The following is a 17500-nucleotide window of genomic DNA, read 5'->3' on the forward strand; positions in this document are numbered from 1 at the left end:
AATGTGTTCGCTCCTCTCTGTGTGGTGTTGTTTTTAATGTTGTTTCTGCACCGGCCAACAAAAGGCAAATTCTTCGAGGCAGGGAGGCAGCTTTAATGCACCTGTTTGCATATAAATAAATCCAGTCCTGCCTCAGGTGCACAGCTGGCATGCATACAAGAGATTACTATGCACTGCAATTCGATAATTACATGATTGAACATGCGTTTGCTGAACTGAATCAACATTTCAGGAATTTCTAGAATAAATGGTGATTCAACCAAGACGCCAGACCACACCTCAGAGGCTTGGATTGTCAGATGATATTTTTTAATGGATTTGTTGTCAAAGCACTTCAGATATTCATTGCTATCGGGATGTTAAGAGCATTCCATGGAATATAACAACAAGTGTATCTCGAGCCGGTTTCTCAAACTTACCGACCCCAACTTTAACTGTCAAATAGGAACTAAGTATTTTTGTGTAAGTTTTTGTGTTTCTCTTATTTTCCTACGATACTGTTATGATTGGCTGTGAAAAAGAAAAATGAAGGACAGACCATCTACCGTAATTTTCGGACTATAAGCCGCGCCTTTTTTCCCATTTTTCGACGCTACGGCTTATATAACGGTGCGGCTAATCTATGGATTGTTACAGCTAACGGCCACTAGGGGACCTCCTAAATCTATGGATTGTTACAGCTAACGGCCACTAGGGGACCTCCTAAATCTATGGATTGTTACAGCTAACGGCCACTAGGGGACCTCCTAAATCTATGGATCTTACAGGTTACAATCCACCACCTTTAACTCTATGGGCTCTATGGCCGGTCCGCGCCCCCCACCTTTAAGCGGCGGGCTCCAGCAGGAAAAGCTGGAGGCCGGAAAAGAGTGAGACAGGTAGCGCGCAAAAGTAAAAGTGGAACCGAGAGTGGTACGAGAGACAGAACGAGAGCAAGACAGACAGACATTACGAGAGCGAGACAGTTTGTCCCCGTACCACTGGTTGAAAACCACTGCTGTAGATCACTGCCGGTACGTGCGCTGGGAGCGCACCGTTTAAGTTTGAAAGTTGAAAAGTTTGTGTGTCTGAAACGCTATGTGATACAGTACAGTTTACACAGCACATGTTCTGTAGCTACTATTGCACTAAATGCTAACACTTGAATACGTTATGCAAATATGCAACTTGTTTGTTGAAATGTTAATAAATGGGAGCTTCCTCAAACAGCCATCTCTTTCCCGACAATCCCCTCTGTGCACGAACCCTTACATATGGTAATGAAACATTAAAACACCTGCGGCTTATAGTCCAGTGCGGCTTATATATGTACACATCATTCCATTTAGCTGCTGCGGCTTATATTCAGGTGCGCTTTATAGTCCGGAAATTACCCGTACTTAGAAAGGGGCAGGTCATATAAGATTATTTACTTCTCCCTGCTCCTTTTTGGTCAATGGTGTGTTTGTAGAGACACATAAGTTGTGCATACCATGAACGGAACAAACACAAATGAAATGAATTAGATCAGGATAACAGATGTCCTTGTGGTAGCAGACGTTTACCTTAACGAAGGCGTCCCTGACGTCCAGGCCCTGCTCCACGCTGAGCGGCGTAGCGACACTTTCCCCTCGTGTGATCAGAGTCCTGGTGGTCAGACACACCATCACATCCTTCGGGTCCACCTGCAGCACAACGTCAGAGACATGAGAGGAATGCAATATACACCTGGCGGCTAAATCCTCAGAACTGTTACACACACACACACACACACACACACACACACACACACACACACACACACACACACACACACACACACACACACACACACACACACACACACACACACACACACACACACACACACACACACACACACACACACACACACACACACACACACACACACACACACACACACACACACACACACACACACACACACACACACACACACCTCCAGCAGTGAAGCAGCAGTCACCAGGTCTGGAGATCTGACGACCACGCAGGCGTCCAGGTTGTCGTACGTACGAGCTGAGAAAAAACCTCACAAATTAATCCCCATCACGTTGCAGTTAAATGAAGTGTGTGTGTGTGTGTGTGTGTGTGTGTGTGTGTGTGTGTGTGTGCGTGCGTGCGTGCGTGCGTGCGTGCGTGCGTGCGTGCGTGCGTGTGTGGACGCTCGTACCCTCGTAGCGCAGGTTCCCCATGTGCAGAATGGCGGCCAGCAGCTTGGAGATCTCCCAGTTCTCCGTCTCGGTGAACATCAGAACCTTCATGGCCGACAGGATGCTGGAGTAATCCCTCAGATCGTCCCGACCGTCACACGCTGTGCACTTACCCTGCGACGAAAAGCACACTTTTTAGCCAAACTAGTGGATTGAAGAGAAGAAGCTGCTTTTCTTGTTATTTGAATGTGCCCTACTGATAAGATCTCCTTTAGCATTAACATGAAGTACATCTGCCAGCTCCTGAATACCAATCTAGCATTTACCAACAAATATAATAAATTACATTTCAAAAATATATATATTTCATTAAATAAGCAAAGTAATAATAAAGAAAATATGAAGATACATTGATATTGGAGTAAATCATAATAAATAACACGAAACTTAAAACAGTAGATCCAGTTCTTACTTTTAATAAGATCTCAACAATAACCCTATGAATCAGTAAATCCTCAGATATTCTCACCATGGTGAGGTAGGAGTAGTCAGATGCGAGACCCAGGCCCAGTTTAACCTTCATCTCTGGAGCCATGCCCTTCAGTATGCAGTAAAACACGTGGTAGTTCCTCTCATCCGGAGCCTGCAGGCGGACGGGGGGGGGGGGGAGACATCAGAGAACTGAAGAGGCCACTGAGGATGTTTTTTCATATTAAAACAAGATGCCGTTTCTCACCTGTCGGCACACTCTGGATTTCTCCAGCAGGTACTGCTCGATCTTGGCTCCTTCGATGGCTCCTCTCTTGTTGAAGTGGATATCGATGTACTTCCCAAAGCGACTGGAGTTGTCGTTACGGATTGTCTTGGCGTTACCAAACGCTGAGTGAATTAAAGAACAGGGAGTGAGGAGAAACAGAAACATAGACAGGGGTTCAGTCTGAGAGTGTACAGCTCTACTGATAAGGCTTAATGATGTAAGTACAACTACAGAGGGGTCTTTAAGAATACATTGATACGCTTTGAGTTCATTCTTAAAGTCAGAATAAATAGGATTTGTTGGTTGCCGTTTGTAAAAACATCTTTCAAAGTTGGTGCTCGCCAACGTATGAAAGCCAATCCCAGATGAACTCTCATTTTTGTAACAAGCTTGGTGTTTAGCGTTGCTGTAATTCCGTTTTATCCACACTGTGAGCACATTTTCCGTCTTGGGTCCATGCTTCCAATCTGGCACCTGGTCGCTACATTTCTATAGGAAGGAGACTCAGAGAAACGTCCTGAACACAGCAAAATATGGCTCTGCCACATACTTTTATATAGTGGTTCATAAGATCATGGGCGTCATTTCCACTGGGGACAGGAGGGACATGTCCCCCCCACTTTTCAAAATCCCATTTGTGACCCCCCCCCACTTTTTAAATGTGTTTATTATAAAAAAATTACGCAAGCGGTCATCGTCACGGAGGAGCGTCTGTGTGTGTGTGGCACGAGCACATCTTGTGAGAGAGAGATAGAAAGAGAGAGAGACAGAGAGAGAGAGAGAGAGAGAGTTAGGGGGGTTGTTAGCATCTGGTGCTAGTTCGGAGCTAACGGAGATTAGAAGCTGTTTCAACAATAAGGAGAGGGAGAGTCCTCTCCTGTGGGACTGAGAGAGATAACGTCAGCACAGGGAGGTAAAGGACTCTGAGTGATTAGGTTGTAAACTTTAGTCTAAGTTATCTCAGTGGGTCTCAAATGGTTTGGTCATCTGTGTAAACAAATATTTCCATCTATGTAATATTAGTTGTATATAAAATAAATTAAGAAATCCTTCCAATGTATACTATAGGTCAGTACAAAAATAAAAAAACACAGTTTGAAAGGGGAGTGATTAGTCAAATATGCATAAATAAAAAGAAAGAATGCAGACTAGGTAAGGTAAAGATAGGAGAGAGGAGTTTATCAATGATGTGTTTTTGGTTGTGAGCATATTCTAATGGTTTTTTGATTATTCAAATACATACAGTTCTGTTTCATTTTAGTGTTGAGAGCTGTATCCAGAAATCTCTTAATTTTGCCCTCAAAATGCACCAGATTTATGCTTTTAACTTCAATTTAAAGAAACAAATCTTCCCGGGGGTGCATGTCCCCGGACCCCCCTAGAGGAGGTGAGGTAATCACAAATAAAACAGGTTCACACGGATAGGATACTAGATAAGTGTGCACACTCATTATATACACGACACATTTTTCTTGGATTTGTTAACACCATAATATATTTGTAGAAAGGCAGGAAATGGAATTAAATTTCGAAAATGTTTCAATGCGGAGGACCCCCTGTCTTGTGTCCCCCCCACTTCTCAAACCAAAGTTACACCCTTGCATAAGATTGATGATACATTCTGTCTTTGACATTTAGAAAGCAATCACAACGTTTTTGCAAATCCATGCAAATAATTTGATAAGAAAGAAACCTTAAGAACTTATGGGTTTTCTCTCGGCTGTTTCCAAAATCATGAATGAACTCTGAACCTCAGCACAAGCAGTCTTTAGAGTCATTCTACAATCTACAGTTCTATACAAGAAGGGTGAAAATCATCTACTATTCAGGATCATTTGATAGATTTAAAAGCTACCGGACAGTCCGACTTTATGTATTTTCCAGATTAACATGTTTATCTCTGACCTTCCAGGATGGGCGTGGCCTCCAGGACCTGCTGCTCGATCCAGGAGTGTTGTCCGCTGATGGCAGCGAGGAACTGCAGGATCAGCTTCGTGCTCTCCGTCTTCCCCGCTCCAGACTCACCGCTGTCACACGCAGAACACTTGTCACACACTCAGTCATGTGATTGAAAACGTAGCAAATAAACGTATTTTGTTTCCTGCAAACTGTTGGAGCTATATATCGATTTATATTATTTAATAGTTAAACATTTATGTTCTTGCTGTTATTGTTGAAAGTAAGTTATTAGTTATTGAAATGAATAAAAGTAGATTCTACGCTTTGGGCACTGGGTGGTTAGAACACCTGGTGTGATATATTGGAGACAGGTGGTGGAGGGAGTAGAGCACATGTTTTTTTACCAGTCTGATCAAAGCAGGATAAAGAAGGAAAGGCTTCAGGAAAGGAATATTATAGGAAACCTGTTGATTGTTCTTTGTTAATGATATTTAATCATATAATAAATGCACAAACTGAGATTCTTGTCTGGATTTTGGATCCTTGCCCTGCGTAAGGTCCGCTAACTGGTGCCTCAGCGGCAGTGTTAAATTAAAGTGGACCTATCATGCTATATTTGAATAATAGATTGTAGGGCCATACCTATACAAAACATGTCTGTGAAGTTTTTTTTTCAAAATACCAAACAGATCATGCATTTTAGCCATGCCTCATTTCGCTCTGTTTGCTCTATTCCAGTCCTGTCTTCACAAGGGCTGTGGCAAATGAGCTGCGGCTGACCACGCCCCCCTGCAAAGGAGGGGGACGAGGCACGAACGTTATGTTACCATGCTGTTACCATGCTGTTACCATGCTGTTACTATGCTGTTACCATGCTGTTACCATGCCACGCAACCTCTCATTCCCCTGATAGGTGGAGAGTTGGCGGAGCTCCTTGTTTCTGACGTCAGAGATATTTCAAATCTGTATTAGTCTGTATCAGATCTGTTGCAGCCCCGTTTTTAGAGATTTGGGTATGGAGGAATAGAGAGAGGGTTGTGTTTTCTGACACTTAGTGAGTTCCCTGACACACCGGGGACACATATTCATGTATAAAAGACGTACAAAAGTGCATTTTGTATGATAGGTCCCCTTTAAGTTAGTTATCTGTTTTATTTCTATATGATTTTAGCCGCTACACATACATTCTACATAAGTGGTTCTCACCCTTTTTAGTGCTGGCAGAGTGTGTGTTTTTTAGCTTAATGTGGTGTTTTCACCAGAGGCCTGTACTACGAAGCTGGATTTTCGCTTAACCGGCTAACTTCAGGGAAAGCTTGGGGTTTCCGGTCCTACGAAGCTGGTTCTCTTTTTAGCAAGCTAGCTCTCCATGGTAACTTGTGCTGTGCGGCTAACCTGCCCCGGAGCAGGTTAGGTTGCAGGCTAAGAGCTCAACTCACTGAAAGCACCGTCTGCTGACCAATCAGAGCTCAGTGTGCGGAGTTTAAAGCGATCAAGTCATATTACAGGAGAAAGGAAATACAGAAAAGCTGCCGTTGCAGGAAAGACGGCCGGCAAAAATCACAGACTGTGTGAAAGTGAACATTAATAGAATATCACCTCCCATCTTCAGAGCAATCTGACTATTATAACATTAGCGCTAAGAAAGCTTACTTAAATATCTGCCACAACATAAGTAACCGGATCAGAGTAACATTAAGTACAGTCCGCGGCATATCACATCATAATGTATCATCTCCTTATCTGAGTCAGCTGAGCCGTATCTGGCCGTGCAACACTCCCAGTGTCACATCCTGTATGCAGAAGTATTATTTTAAGCAACACATTAAGTTGACGAAACACTCGAGTCAAATGTAATGAAAGTCAGATCGTGTCTTAGACGGGGCAGTGATATCATAAACCTGTTAATGTACGCATTCAAACACTTGTTCTGTTACCAGCTGTATTCACCTTGCAGGTGCAGCTATGTGGCTTTGATCCTGGATACAGTGTTTAAATGATGGATGTTTAAAGTTTAACTTCTTCATATGTCTAATATTATAGTTGACTTTTCATTCAGGAAGTATGACGCTGCGCTGTCAGTACGCTTCTCCATGTTTGTGATTGGTCGAATGTTGCTAGCCCCGCCCCTTTCATGTGAACGCGCACCTAACTAGATAGGGCACGGCTGGCTTGAGCGATCCACTTGATAACCCGCGTCGTAGGACCGCTTAGCGAGAGCGCGTATGTTTTGGATTAGGCCAACCGGCTAACTCAAACATATCCAGGTTAGGTTGAACCAGCTTCGTAGTACAGGCCTCTGGTGATGCAGCACTGGTACTTGTTGTTATGTTGTTTAACGTCTCTATAAATGACATATTGATTGTTTACCTGATGATGCAGCACTGGTCCTTGTTGTTCCTCTGCATGTTGAAGTAACAGTTGTCTGCGATGGCGAAGATGTGCGGCGGCAACTCTCCGATCTTCCTATTGGTGTAGAGGCGGATCTGATCGGGGGTGTAGATCGGGAGCAGCTGGTACGGGTTCACCGCCACCAGGATGGAGCCCGTGTACGTCTGCAGGGAGAAAGACAAGAAGACTAAGAGACTTTCACACATTTTAGAGACTGATGATCTCAAATCAATCAGCTGCTATATTCCAGAATCATTCGAGACAGCTGGAGACGTGATTGTTTCTGTATTGTCTTTCTAATTTGACCGATAGGAAAATGTTATGCATTGAAGAAGGAATGAAGAGTCTATGGCGTTAATCACATGACATTGTAAGATGTGAATTCAATTTAAACTTTCAAAAGCATTATTGTAATTCATTACTGCGGATATACTCTAACACTAACCCAGATTGATTTCAAACGGCCAAGAAAGAGCTACTGAAGAACACGGTACGTAACAATTCAAATCAGTCAGAGGAAGTCAGAAGAAAAGTTTCTAAATCTTTAGCCATTTTCCAGAAAATAACTGAGATTAAAGCGGTAAAACTAAGGGACAATCTATCACAAAATTCATATAAGAATGAATATTTTCAGAGATCAAAAAGTTAGAAATGTGCAAAAATCAGGTTAGCTTTTCCTTTTTTGTGACACCATCGTTTTTACTCACCTTTCCACCACAATTAGTCTACAAGGAGAGGGAACAGAACAACCAAAGACTATTACAGGACTGAGACTCAAGATAAATACACAACGAAGTACATACATATGTTTTAAGGATATATCCACCGTTAAGTTAAGACCAATATCTGCTCCATCACTGCTCTTACCAAAGTTAAGGGTCTCGAATTGGTTTCCCCTCAAATTAAAGTCCCTGTTTGTATCCCCTTTATAAGTAAACCTGTAGATCTCAGTCTATCAGGGATATGAGGACATGTTTATTTCTTTATTTATAGTCCCAGTAAACAGTCAACTCAACTGCAGATTATTGGCGCTGCATGTAAACACATTAACCCGAATAACAACTCCTCTGGACTGCAGCCAATACAATCCTTTATGAATTAATTTCACGAGTTTTATCTTCTAACTCTTAGCTTTTCTATTCATCTCTGCATTGATACGGATCAAAACAGCTCCTACTGTCACAGCAGAGACATAATACTCTAATTTCGTTGGTTCATATTTTAGTTTTTCAGGTCAGTAACCTGGGTTTGGGTAATGCATGTATAAAAACTAGGGCCGGGACTTTAACGCGTTAATTAAGATTAATTAATTAAACAAAAATTAACGCATTTTAATCGCACTTATTTTTGCACCGCGGAACGTTTCTCACTGGATGAGTTTCAGGGGTACCGATTATACTGGAGCACCAACTAACGTTCATGACTTCAAACAACAACAAACCACAGTGAACAATAGTCAAACATGAACGAAGAAGCTGATGAGACCGCTTTGGTTGGCCCCGTGGATGGGACATTTTGTTTTAAAAAACGAACGGATGGAAGCGTCGATAAGAGCACGGTTGTTTGCAAATTATGCAAAAAGGAATTTGCATATCACCGCAGCACATCAAGCCTCAAGTATCACCTCAATGCAAAACCTATAGCAGCTAGCGTGGAAGCTAGCGTGGACGTTAGCCCGACTCGGAGTACAAGGACCCACACCCAATTCGCGTTGATCAAACAGTGGCCTATGCAACAGAGAGATTTGATTTTTCATCAGGATATTGGAAGAATAGGAGGGATTGAGGTCAATCACTGGCACTTTTTAATTTTATTTTAAATGGTACACTTTATGTTGAACTATTTATTACGTTGTTGGTGCAACTGGCACTTTATGTTGAACTGTTTATTGTTTTGACCAAGGTTATTGAGAGAGTTGGACTGAAATTGATTAGATGTTTTAAATCAACTGTTGGTAAATCAACAAAGTCTGTTATGGCCTCTGAAGCAACAAAGAGATGTTTTCTAATAGTCAGGGTTTCCAATGTTCTGAATGTACTTGCAAGTATTGTGTTTTACTTAAAAAACAAAGTGTTATAGTTTACAGAAGGTCTACCTACCTATAGGCTACCTGAATCTCTGAAATGTACTATATTCCTAAATATGCTATTGCTACACTTTATGGCAAAAATTGCACTTTTCTGTTGGTCTTGGTTAAGGACCACCTTGAAAAAAATAAACAATGTTTTGTTGCTTAAGCTTATGTATTCAGTCATTATTCAATGGTATACTAAAATCCATGTGAAAAAAATTGCTTCTCACTGTTCTCAGGTCAAATATTTATATGTGATTAAAAATGCGATTAATTTTGATTAATTAATTACAAAGCCTCTAATTAATTAGATTAATTTTTTTTATCGAGTCCCGGCCCTAATAAAAACATCTCTACCAATTAAGTGATAATGTCTCTGATTGGTTTCTCCTCCCCTTTATAGGTAAACCAGTAGACCTCAGTCCAGCAGGGATATGAGGACATGTTGATTTCTTTATTTATAGTTCCAGTAAAGTGCAGATTATTGGAGCTGCATGTAAACACTTTAGCTTCCTCTGGACCGCAGCCAATACATCTGTTTATGAATGAGAATCAATTAGGGCCAAGACAGCTTCCACTGTCACAGCAGAGAGATACAAATCTAATTTCTGAAATGAATATAAGAAATGTTTTTAGTTTTTCAGGGAATATTCAAAGTCAGTAACCTGGTTCTGGGTAATGCATGTACAAACACATTTATTACAATTAAGAGATAAGGTCTGTCATTGTTTCCCCCTCCCGTTAAACAGATTAACCTGAATAACATCCCCTCTGGACCGCAGCCAATGACCCTCCATGTTCAGGTGCCATGTGTGTACTTTGTGTACTCAGGAGAAACAGAGGATTACTGACGTAGATGACGCGCTCGTTGTAGCGGATCAAAAGGTTTCGGAGGATGCCAGCTTCGTTCAGGTCTCCCAGACGGATCATGTCCTCCACGCCGTGTACAGATGTCGGGTGCATGGGTTTGATGTTGGTGTTCTGAGGAGAGATCCAGTGCTCCTGAGAGAGAGAGAGGGGGGGGGGGGGGGGGGGTTAGAGCGGATCATAGTCTGGAATATTTTAATTTAATACCATTTATTTTAATTATTGTAGTTTTGGCCATCACTTCATTAGTTATAATAATAAAAAATAACATTATCTAATTATTTTACCATTTTATTAGTCCTTTTTCTACATTGAAAGACATACTAAAAAGAAACAATGATAAAATTAAAAATTAAAAACAAAATACATCCCTTAAATGTAGGTACATACAAATAAATACACCTTAGAGGAATACAAATAGCTATAAATATAAAAAATAAATGAATAAATACTAATTATAAGAAACTCATAATAATAATAATAATTACAATATTTATTTAAAAACGACATTTTACCACTTGTATTTCTTTTTAGATATAATATTGCATTCGCTTAGTGGTTGGATGTTATTATTACTGATGGAGAATATGATCAATATGATTCCTTTAAGAATATAGAGGCGAGGTCCCTCCCTTTCCGGGGAGCTCCATGGGACCTTATTTCGGAAAAAGTGTGTATTGAAGTCAATGGAGAGAGAAAGATTATCTTTCGATCCCGTTTTAATTGTGCCACGAATTACACATATGATGTTTGTCAATTTAAAAGATAATTCTGCAAGTTAAAAAAATACAAATGTGTCGTAAAACTGTGAAGTAACACTTTTTTTTGTGTGAACCGCTCAATGAACTACATCTCCCGTCTCGCACCACACACCAAGACGGCCGTCACGTTGGCACATTTCACTTCTTTCTTTCAGAATGAGGTGAAAAGTATTAAAAGAGGTGAAAATCACTCCAAGTCTGGGCATGTTGAGAGCTGTACATACACACAAGGGGAGTTAGTCGGTTCCTAAGAGCCAGCATGCGGGACCGGGACTCTGGGATTTGTAGTCTTTCTAGTTGCGTATTTGTCATAGTCTTATATTTCAACAGTTTTACGACAAACTGTGACTTTTTTGACATGGAAATGATTTTTTAAGATTGACAAACATCATATGTGTAATTCGTGGCACAATTCAAACGGATCGAGAGATGATCTTTCTCTCTCCATTGACTTCAATACATAATTTTTCCGAAATAAGGTCCCACGGTTCAGAAGTAGATGGGCGGGACTTCACCTCTCTGTAAGCATGACTAAAAAACATTTTGGAAAAGAGTTTTGGTTTTTAAGGTAAGTAGATCAACTTAGAATCAACTTCCAGTGACGATTAGGGAGGCAGACAGTGTCCACACATTTAAGAGCAGGTTAAAGACTTTTCTTTTTAGTACATCGTACAGTTAAGACTGGTTTTTAACCCCCTTTTATACATCCTCATGGACCCTTCGTTTTATGGAATTGTATTTATTGTACTCTAACTGTATTTGTGTCATTGTGTTATGTTTCTTTTTAAATTGGTATTTCCACATTGATCTTGTGATACGATACGATAATACTTTATTAGTCAGATCAAGTCTGAAATTTGACTTGTGTGACAGCAGCTCCATGTCCAACATCAACAGACAAGTATCCAGACACAATACATGAAACACAAATAAGATACGTTTGTTGTTTTTACATTGTTTTACATTGCCAATTGTGTTTGTTGACTTGTGAAGCCCTCTGAGACAAATAGGATTTGTGATTTTGGGCTATATAAATAAACTTGAATTGAATTGAATTGAATTGAATTGGTAAAACATGTGTCTTCATTATGATGGGTTTTAGCGAGGCTTGTTCATTTGTTTACATGAAAAGTGTCTCAAAGACCACAACTCTGAAGCTTCCTTCCTTCTAAAACAAAACGTAACTCATGAACAGAGAATCTTTCTATAAATGCTGCAGTCTTACCTTCCCTTCATCGTCCAGGACCTGGATCTGTCTCGAGTCGCACAGTTTGACCACGGCTCCCACCGGCACGTCAAACTCTCGACCCGTTTTAAGGTCCAGCCACACATAGTCCCCCTGGATTAGTAGAGAAAAACACCAACAAATAAATACAAAATCTCCCAGAATTCACATTAAAAGAAGAAATGCAAGACAACACCTTGAAGGCTTTCTTTTTTTAGTCGTTTATGAACCAATTATATTACATGACATGTCACTTGTTATTCAATACTCAATACTGTGTGCAATCCCCACAGGAGCACTTTGTGGTGAAGTGTCTCAGGGACACAACGACATGCTGTGGGGTTTGAACCTGTGCACCCCTGACCCCAACACCAACGCTCAACCCACTGCGTCACACACACCTTGGAGGCTTTCACATACAAGCAACGGTCAATTAGTGGAAATCTAAATCTGGGACATGGAGCAAGACCTGGAGATCCATAAAACAATAATTAAATAAAGTGTTAACAACAGCAGAGGTGAGTGTGAGTTAGTCGTCATGTGATACCGTTTAATGCTTTTCTTTCTGCTATAATCTGACTTCTTAGGGCCTGGGATTATTTCACCATCATATGTTGAATAACTAGGAAATACTAAAGGCCAACTTAAGCTGCCAACTCTGTGAATGGGAGAATTTATTCTAAAAAGAGCTTTAATCTGACCACCTTCAGCTCAGTGAATAAGTGATTTAACCCCTGACTGACCTCAGAGAGGATGTGGTTAAGAAAAGTGTGAATTTAGTTTAGTGCAGTTTAATTCCTTATCTGCCACGAACACAGTGACATCACTACGTAACACTTGTGCTTCTTGTGGCTGGCGCTCCAACATATTATACGTGATAGAGGCGGGACATCTCACATTTCAGACATAAGAGGCTTCTCAATTCTTAAATGTCCCCTCCTCGACTCCTCGACTCCTCGGTCCTCCGTTAGTGACCCGGAAATGAATTTCAGCGCTCCATGTTGAAGGACATCTAATTTCTCTAAATGCACATCGAGGACCGAGCATCGAGCGTCGAGAAGGCTCTCTGGAGGAGCTCTAACCGAGGAGACACTGATGGGTCCTCAACGGCCCTTCCCCGGATGCATTTCCGGGAACGGTGGACTTATCTCAGCCAATGACAGCTCTGCATGCATCCCCTGGATATTATTTTAGTAACTGCTTTCATCGCAACTCAATGTTTACATTGAGAACAGCTGTGAGGTCCGTGAAGAAAGCAGAGCAGTGTGTATAATATATATCACTCAGTATAACAGACCTACTCTCTTTATTTGCTTTAGTTTAGTAGATATTGTTGATATCTACAAACAAAGTGTGTGTGTGTGTGTGTGTGTGTGTGTGTGTGTGTGTGTGTGTGTGTGTGTGTGTGTGTGTGTGTGTGTGTGTGTGTGTGTGTGTGTGTGTGTGTGTGTGTGTGTGTGTGTGTGTGTGTGTGTGTAGATGCGGCGGACAGACGGGTCTCAGTTGGTTTGGTGTCCTCTGCTTACTTTTAATAATTGTAAATACAACTTTTGGCCCGTCATTTCAATTCCCCATGTCAGCAAACAGAGAGAGGGGGGGGGGCATATATCCAGTCTCTGATTGTGTTACGTTATTATGAGAGTGCTCTCATACTTTAAATTGTATATATTTATATAAATATGTGTGTGTGTATATGTCCGCATCTGTAGCCTGTTATTGTCTCATTATACCGCACTGTGAATGAATTAAAGTAAATATCTAAGTGGTCATGAACACATCTGTCCATCAGACAGAGGGCTGCTGTGTCTCCTGTCATCATTAATGGACGTCTCTTTAAAATGACCGCACAGAGGAGAGGAGTTCTCATTTCTCTAACCGCCTGCTGCTTCCCCTCCTCTTTCCTCGGTTCCCCTCCTCAGTCCTCCACTCGCATCTCCTGTGGGCGGGACTAAGTATCGAGGAGGGGAGTCGAGGAGGGGACATTTAAGAATTGAGAAACCTCTAGGGTGAAAAGAGGTGCTGCAGCATAGTATGAGAAACATAGAGAGCTTTTTGAACATTAAACCATGGAGACATGTCACAGTAGAGACGCTACATACTGATATACACCTGAACATCAGCAGGAGAGGACTCTTTAAAGTAGAGACACTACATACTGATATACACCTGAACATCAGCAGGAGAGGACTCTTTAAAGTAGAGACACTACATACTGATATACACCTGAACATCATTAGGAGAGGACTCTTTAAAGTAGAGACACTACATACTGATATACACCTGAACATCAGCAGGAGAGGACTCTTTAAAGTAGAGACACTACATACTGATATACACCTGAACATCAGCAGGAGAGGACTCTTTAAAGTAGAGACACTACATACTGATATACACCTGAACATCAGCAGGAGAGGACTCTTTAAAGTAGAGACACTACACACTGATATACACCTGAACATCAGCAGGAGAGGACTCTTTAAAGTAGAGACACTACATACTGATATACACCTGAGCATCAGCAGGAGAGGACTCTTTAAAGTAGAGACACTACATACTGATATACACCTGAGCATCAGCAGGAGAGGACTCTTTAAAGTAGAGACACTACACACTGATATACACCTGAACATCAGCAGGAGAGGACTCTTTAAAGTAGAGACACTACATACTGATATACACCTGAGCATCAGCAGGAGAGGACTCTTTAAAGTAGAGACACTACACACTGATATACACCTGAACATCAGCAGGAGAGGACTCTTTAAAGTAGAGACACTACATACTGATATGCACCTGGACATCAGCAGGAGAGGACTCTTTAAAGTAGAGACACTACATACTGATATGCACCTGGACATCAGCAGGAGAGGACTCTTTAAAGTAGAGACAGTACATACTGATATGCACCTGGACATCAGCAGGAGAGGACTCTTTAAAGTAGAGACACTACATACTGATATACACCTGAACATCAGCAGGAGAGGACTCTTTAAAGTAGAGACACTACATACTGATATACACCTGAACATCAGCAGGAGAGGACTCTTTAAAGTAGAGACACTACATACTGATATACACCTGAACATCAGCAGGAGAGGACTCTTTAAAGTAGAGACACTACACACTGATATACACCTGAACATCAGCAGGAGAGGACTCTTTAAAGTAGAGACACTACATACTGATATACACCTGAGCATCAGCAGGAGAGGACTCTTTAAAGTAGAGACACTACATACTGATATACACCTGAGCATCAGCAGGAGAGGACTCTTTAAAGTAGAGACACTACACACTGATATACACCTGAACATCAGCAGGAGAGGACTCTTTAAAGTAGAGACACTACATACTGATATACACCTGAGCATCAGCAGGAGAGGACTCTTTAAAGTAGAGACACTACACACTGATATACACCTGAACATCAGCAGGAGAGGACTCTTTAAAGTAGAGACACTACATACTGATATGCACCTGGACATCAGCAGGAGAGGACTCTTTAAAGTAGAGACACTACATACTGATATGCACCTGGACATCAGCAGGAGAGGACTCTTTAAAGTAGAGACAGTACATACTGATATGCACCTGGACATCAGCAGGAGAGGACTCTTTAAAGTAGAGACACTACATACTGATATACACTTGAACATCAGCAGGACAGGACTCTTTAAAGTAGAGACACTACATACTGATATACACCTGAACATCAGCAGGAGAGGACTCTTTAAAGTAGAGACACTACATACTGATATACACCTGAACATCAGCAGGAGAGGACTCTTTAAAGTAGAGACACTACATACTGATATACACCTGATCATCAGCAGGAGAGGACTCTTTAAAGTAGAGACACTACATACTGATATACACCTGATCATCAGCAGGAGAGGACTCTTTAAAGTAGAGACACTACATACTGATATACACCTGAACATCAGCAGGAGAGGACTCTTTAAAGGTGGGGTAGGTAATTTCGGAGAAACCAGCTGGAGTACGCTAGAATTTGAAAATACACAACCGGCGAAAACTTCCTCACAGAGCCCCTCCTCCAACACACACGGACGTGCACATGACCAATGAGGGCACGAGATAAGTTTGTGCACAGATGGAAGGCTGACAGGCAGGTAGGCCATCCAGTTATTTTAGCCGGGCCGGCTCAGATGATTGGTCATGCTTTTTACAGCGCCACGGCTTCCACAGATGATATTTTTTTATGGGTTTTTTGTCAAAGCACTTCAGATATTCATTGCTATCGGGATGTTAAGAGCATTCCATGGAATATAACAACAAGTGTATCTCGAGCCGGTTTCTCAAACTTACCTACCCCACCTTTAAGTACTGAAAGAAGGTACTGATCACAATAGTCAGTCTATATACAGTCCATACCCAACCCAGCTTCTACCCAACATGACCAACCTGTTGCAGAATGACCATGTTTCAGCCTCAGGTGGATAGCAGGACATCAGAAGTCACCATGTAAGGGCTCTGCAGAGGAGACAAGTTACAGGTATCAGAAGACTGAAAGAACAAATCTATAAAATATAATCTATAGCCTACGTGTATAACTGAAAAAAAAATGCTTGGTATTGAACTGTTGTTGAAATTCTCACAAACACTGGTACACTGGAACTGTATGAGGCATATGTATCTAAAAATACATTACAATATACCAAACATATGCAAAAAAGTGGACACCCCACCTATACAAATTCATGTTAGAATAACATAAAGCTGCAGGAATGAGCCCTAAAGCCCATAAACAAGATACATATTTAGCATTTCCTATTCCCTCATCTGGTAGTCAATGTTTTTTGAACATGTTTGTGGTTTGGAGACTGAAACAAGGTCTGTGGTTAACACAAGCTGAAAAAACTTTGTTCTGACGTCCGGTGGTGACGTGGATTTATGAGAACGTGCTGTAGTTCCTTTATAGCCCAACATTAGTCGCCTTTAGCTTAGCGGTGTGGACGGGAAGTCATGTGACCGTGCTGTAGTTCCTTTATAGCCCAACATTAGCCGCCTTTAGCTTAGCGGTGCTGACGTGAAGTCATGTGACCGTGCTTTAGTTCCTTTATAGCCCAACATTAGCCACCTTTAGCTTAGCGGTGTGGACGGGAAGTCATGTGACCGTGCTGTAGTTCCTTTATAGCCCAACATTAGCCACCTTTAGCTTAGCGGTGTGGACGGGAAGTCATGTGACCGTGCTGTAGTTCCTTTATAGCCCAACATTAGCCACCTTTAGCTTAGCGGTGTGGACGGGAAGTCATGTGACCGTGCTGTAGTTCCTTTAGAGCCCAACATTAGCCACCTTTAGCTTAGCGGTGTGGACGGGAAGTCATGTGACCGTGCTGTAGTTCCTTTATAGCCCAACAT

General features: G+C 41.5%; 1 protein-coding gene across 1 annotated transcript in view; it reads right to left on the bottom strand.

Annotated features, from left to right (window-relative positions):
* Positions 1–1544: 1544 nt before the first annotated feature.
* The window catches only part of LOC307027047 (unconventional myosin-VIIa-like), a gene marked incomplete at its 3' end in the record, with an annotated part of 20850 nt that continues 4894 nt past the window's right edge, over positions 1545–17500 (bottom strand). The window contains exons 3-13 of the mRNA XM_079695235.1: positions 16544–16612; positions 12122–12235; positions 10121–10270; positions 7905–7922; positions 7177–7361; positions 4813–4934; positions 2887–3029; positions 2680–2793; positions 2171–2324; positions 1940–2016; positions 1545–1664 (exon numbers count right to left, since the gene is read on the bottom strand). Coding sequence (XP_079551361.1) covers positions 1545–1664; positions 1940–2016; positions 2171–2324; positions 2680–2793; positions 2887–3029; positions 4813–4934; positions 7177–7361; positions 7905–7922; positions 10121–10270; positions 12122–12235; positions 16544–16561 — 1215 coding nt within the window. The remainder of the gene's footprint in view (positions 1665–1939; positions 2017–2170; positions 2325–2679; positions 2794–2886; positions 3030–4812; positions 4935–7176; positions 7362–7904; positions 7923–10120; positions 10271–12121; positions 12236–16543; positions 16613–17500) is intronic.

The sequence above is a fragment of the Notothenia rossii genome, assembly GCF_949606895.1.
Source record: "Notothenia rossii genome assembly, contig: scaffold_420, whole genome shotgun sequence".
Lineage (NCBI taxonomy): Eukaryota > Metazoa > Chordata > Actinopteri > Perciformes > Nototheniidae > Notothenia > Notothenia rossii.